The sequence below is a fragment of the Gastrolobium bilobum genome, unplaced genomic scaffold (genome assembly GCF_033153095.1).
Source record: "Gastrolobium bilobum isolate Gb01-03AN ecotype WA unplaced genomic scaffold, APGP_CSIRO_Gbil_v1 utg1076, whole genome shotgun sequence".
Classification (NCBI taxonomy): Eukaryota; Viridiplantae; Streptophyta; class Magnoliopsida; order Fabales; family Fabaceae; genus Gastrolobium; species Gastrolobium bilobum.
Window position 1 is genome coordinate 669,013 of NW_026899578.1, and position 3,192 is coordinate 672,204.

The 3,192-nt window shown below is 37.3% G+C and overlaps 1 protein-coding gene across 1 annotated transcript; it reads right to left on the reverse strand.

Annotated features, from left to right (window-relative positions):
* Positions 1-1,637: 1,637 nt before the first annotated feature.
* On the reverse strand, positions 1,638-3,192 carry LOC133291660 (7-deoxyloganetin glucosyltransferase-like). The gene is made up of 2 exons (XM_061489960.1): positions 2,679-3,192; positions 1,638-2,587 (listed from the first exon to the last, which is right to left on the reverse strand). Exons 1-2 carry the CDS (start codon positions 3,190-3,192, stop codon positions 1,638-1,640), a joined length of 1,464 nt encoding a protein of 487 aa, XP_061345944.1.

A 3,192-nucleotide genomic window follows, 5' to 3' on the forward strand; every position in this document is an offset into this window, starting at 1 on the left:
TGCCTCTGGGTTTGACCAAATCATGAGCATCGTGCATGAAAAAGAATCTATTCTTGCAGCAAAGTTAGAGTTGAAGTCATATCTTAAAGAAGGTGTTTATAAATATCATGCAAAATCTTATCTTAATTTGATGATTTGGAATGGTGGAGGAGTAATAGCTTAAAGTATAAAATTTTATCACAAATGGCAAGAGACATACTCGCTTTACCAATATCTATAGTAGTATCAGAATCAACATTTAGTGTTGGAAGAAGAGTTATTGATACTTATCCAAGCTTTTATATGTGGTGGAAATTGGCTACGTACTAAGTATGGCCTGAAGAAAAAGCAAAATGTATAAATTTAATCAATTGAAATTATTTTATATTTGATTAAATTTTAATAAAAATCTGACTTTATTTTTTATACAGGAGAAACCAACATCTCATGTTAGATTGTGTATATGAAGATACTATCCAAGCTGCAAGTGAGAGCAGGTTTTGTAATGAATCAGCATTGGTGTTTGGTTTTTATTAGAGGGATGTATGAAAAAGTGGGTGGGACGAGAGTATTATAAAAAATTTCTCTAACATGATGTCATTCTTACAAGGTCAACAAATGAAAGATAAGAGTGAATAGAGGCATGGACATGTTAAAAAATAATAAGAAGTGAATAGAGGCATAGTTCACGACTTCCTCCTCCCGATACTGTAATTACGGTTTGACGCAAAAATTTATCACTAGGTAGTCTTTCTTATTATTTTTTAACATGTCCATGTAGGGTCCAAAAACATATCATTTTCAGACTTCGTCAGATTCAACCTGCCGATTGTTTCCACTCTTGATAATAAAGTCTTCTTATTTACTTTCCTGATGATCTCATACGGCTGCATGCACACATAGGCAAATAGATATTAAATTATATAGGTGTTAGACTTAGTCACAATCAATCACACTTGTTCAATTAAAAATTACAAATATACACGCTTTTTATTTTAGACTTTCATCCATAGATGAACTCTTCCTTGAAATTGGCTTGAGCATTTATTGTGTCATGCAACTATTTCAAAAGTCTTAAACTAATTAAGCGAAGACACATGAAACAAATTTACTAGAACAATGAGAACACAATGATCGAATTTCAGATCACTTGATCATAGAAGCTTTGATTCTACAGTCATGAAACTAATTTCCCGAAAACTCAAGCTAGGTAAAAGGATATGAATAATTTTTATATTATATTTCTAAAAAATTGGACGCTTATATTGTTATACTAATGAACTCGTCAATGCCTCAACAGTGGACAGCTTGGGTTGTGAGAAGACTGGAGAGTGGGCCTAGCTGGTTTTTTTCCTCTGTTGTGTAGCAGCTTCTTTTTCTTTTGCTTCCCTCTGCCTGTTGTTTTTTGTTCAGAGTCTTATATATAACTTCAGTGGCCCACAAAAAAAATGGTGAAATAACGTACAATGGAGAGAAGAATTAATGTGCCGCTGAAAATCATAGGGAATTGGATTTATTATGCGTCTGACATATAAGAAACATTTGAAAAGAAGAGAAACACTTAAAATGACAAGTATTAACTAGCTTCTTTGAATGGGGAAGTACTACAAATGAAATTCAAATTCCAAGATTAGATGCGTAGACAACACCATTCTGGTCTAACTTGATTTTAGTTTCTCACTCAAAAGAACTTGACGAACCATGTTATCAAAGTTCAAAAATGAAGACCCATCTTTGTGAATGGCGGCATCTTCTGCCAATTTCTTCCATTCCAAGGCTTTCTTGGTCAACACTTTCCCCTGCTGCCCCTCCATCAACTCTCTCACAAGGCTCTCAACCCTGTCCCTTTTAACATCATCACTTCCTATCTGCAACCCAATCCCCCATTCCTTGCAGCAAAATCGACAATTGGTTGGTTGCTCAGCAAAGAAAGGCCAACATATAACTGGCACTCCATTACATAAACTTTCAATTGTTGAATTCCAACCACTGTGTGTCAAGAATCCTCCAATTGCTGGGTGAGCTAACACTTCCTCTTGAGGACACCAATTTGACAATAGACCTCTCTTTTTGGTCTCTGTGACAAACTCCATAGGAAGAACTGCGTTTTCACCAACCACAAGATCAGGCCTAATGACCCACAAGAAGTTTTGGTTGCTATTAGCAAGTCCCCACGCAAACTCAATCAATTGTTCCCTTGTCATAACTGTGATGCTCCCAAAGTTCACGTAAACAACAGAGTTGGTTTCTTTGGTGTCAAGCCATTCTAGACACACTCGATCTTCCTTCCAAAGGTTAGATCCAATTGTATTCAACTCCTCATCTGTGACTTGATTCAATAGTAAATTTAAAGGACCAATGGAGTAGACAGGAGGCAAAATGGACGACAATGCATCCAAAACATCATGCTCTAAAGCATCAAATGTGTTCAAAATGATTGCAGAAGCATGCAGAGCTCTTCCACACTCTTCCTGTACAAACTCCAGCATAAGATCATCTGGGTCTGTGGTTCTGATGAAGCTAGGAATATCCCTCAGCAAAATTTCTTTGATCCCTGGTACCCAATCAATAGCAGTCTCCAAATACCCATTTGTTAAATAACTCGAGTCTGCAAGTCAAACACATATACTTTACATCATTAAACTCATCTGAACATATAAATTATGTTTCAGTGTAAAAGAGAAAACATAAGTATAAACCTTTGAGGGGTGTAAGGCCCTTTTTGATGAGTTCACCAAAGTGAAGGAGACACATGAAGCCACAAGCACTCATAGTCCAAAAAAGGACCTCTGGGATGCCAAGTTCTTTTGCAGCAATTAAGGTAAAGCTCATGACACCATCAGAAACTATGCACGTAACAGGAGGGATATCTGTGGCGTTGTTGAGTTTGTGAAGGAGGTTCTTGAATGGACTTAAGCATGTTTTTCTGATGGAGGCAGACAGGGAAGGTGTATCCTGTGTGGCTTCCACATCAGACTCTGGTAGACCGTCAGGGATTGTTTCAAAACGAAAAGAATGGAAGCCGTTCAGGGAATTTGGACCCTGAGATTTAAGAAGGCGTTTATGGTTGAACTCTGTGTTAACGAAAGTGATGTGAAACCCTCTGAAGTGGAGGATCTTCGCTAGTTTGAGCATTGGAGTTATGTGGCCCTGAGCTGGGTAAGGTATACAAATTGCATGAGGCTTCTTCTCTGCAATGCTCAAAGAACTCAT

Bases quoted from the DNA above. Each gene is read 5' to 3' on its own strand.
- LOC133291660 (XM_061489960.1), bottom strand. From the start codon at position 3,192: ATGAGTTCTTTGAGCATTGCAGAGAAGAAGCCTCATGCAATTTGTATA. The intron at 2,588-2,678 runs GTTTATACTTAT...TTTGACTTGCAG, and splicing joins GGGCCTTACACCCCTCAAAG to ACTCGAGTTATTTAACAAAT.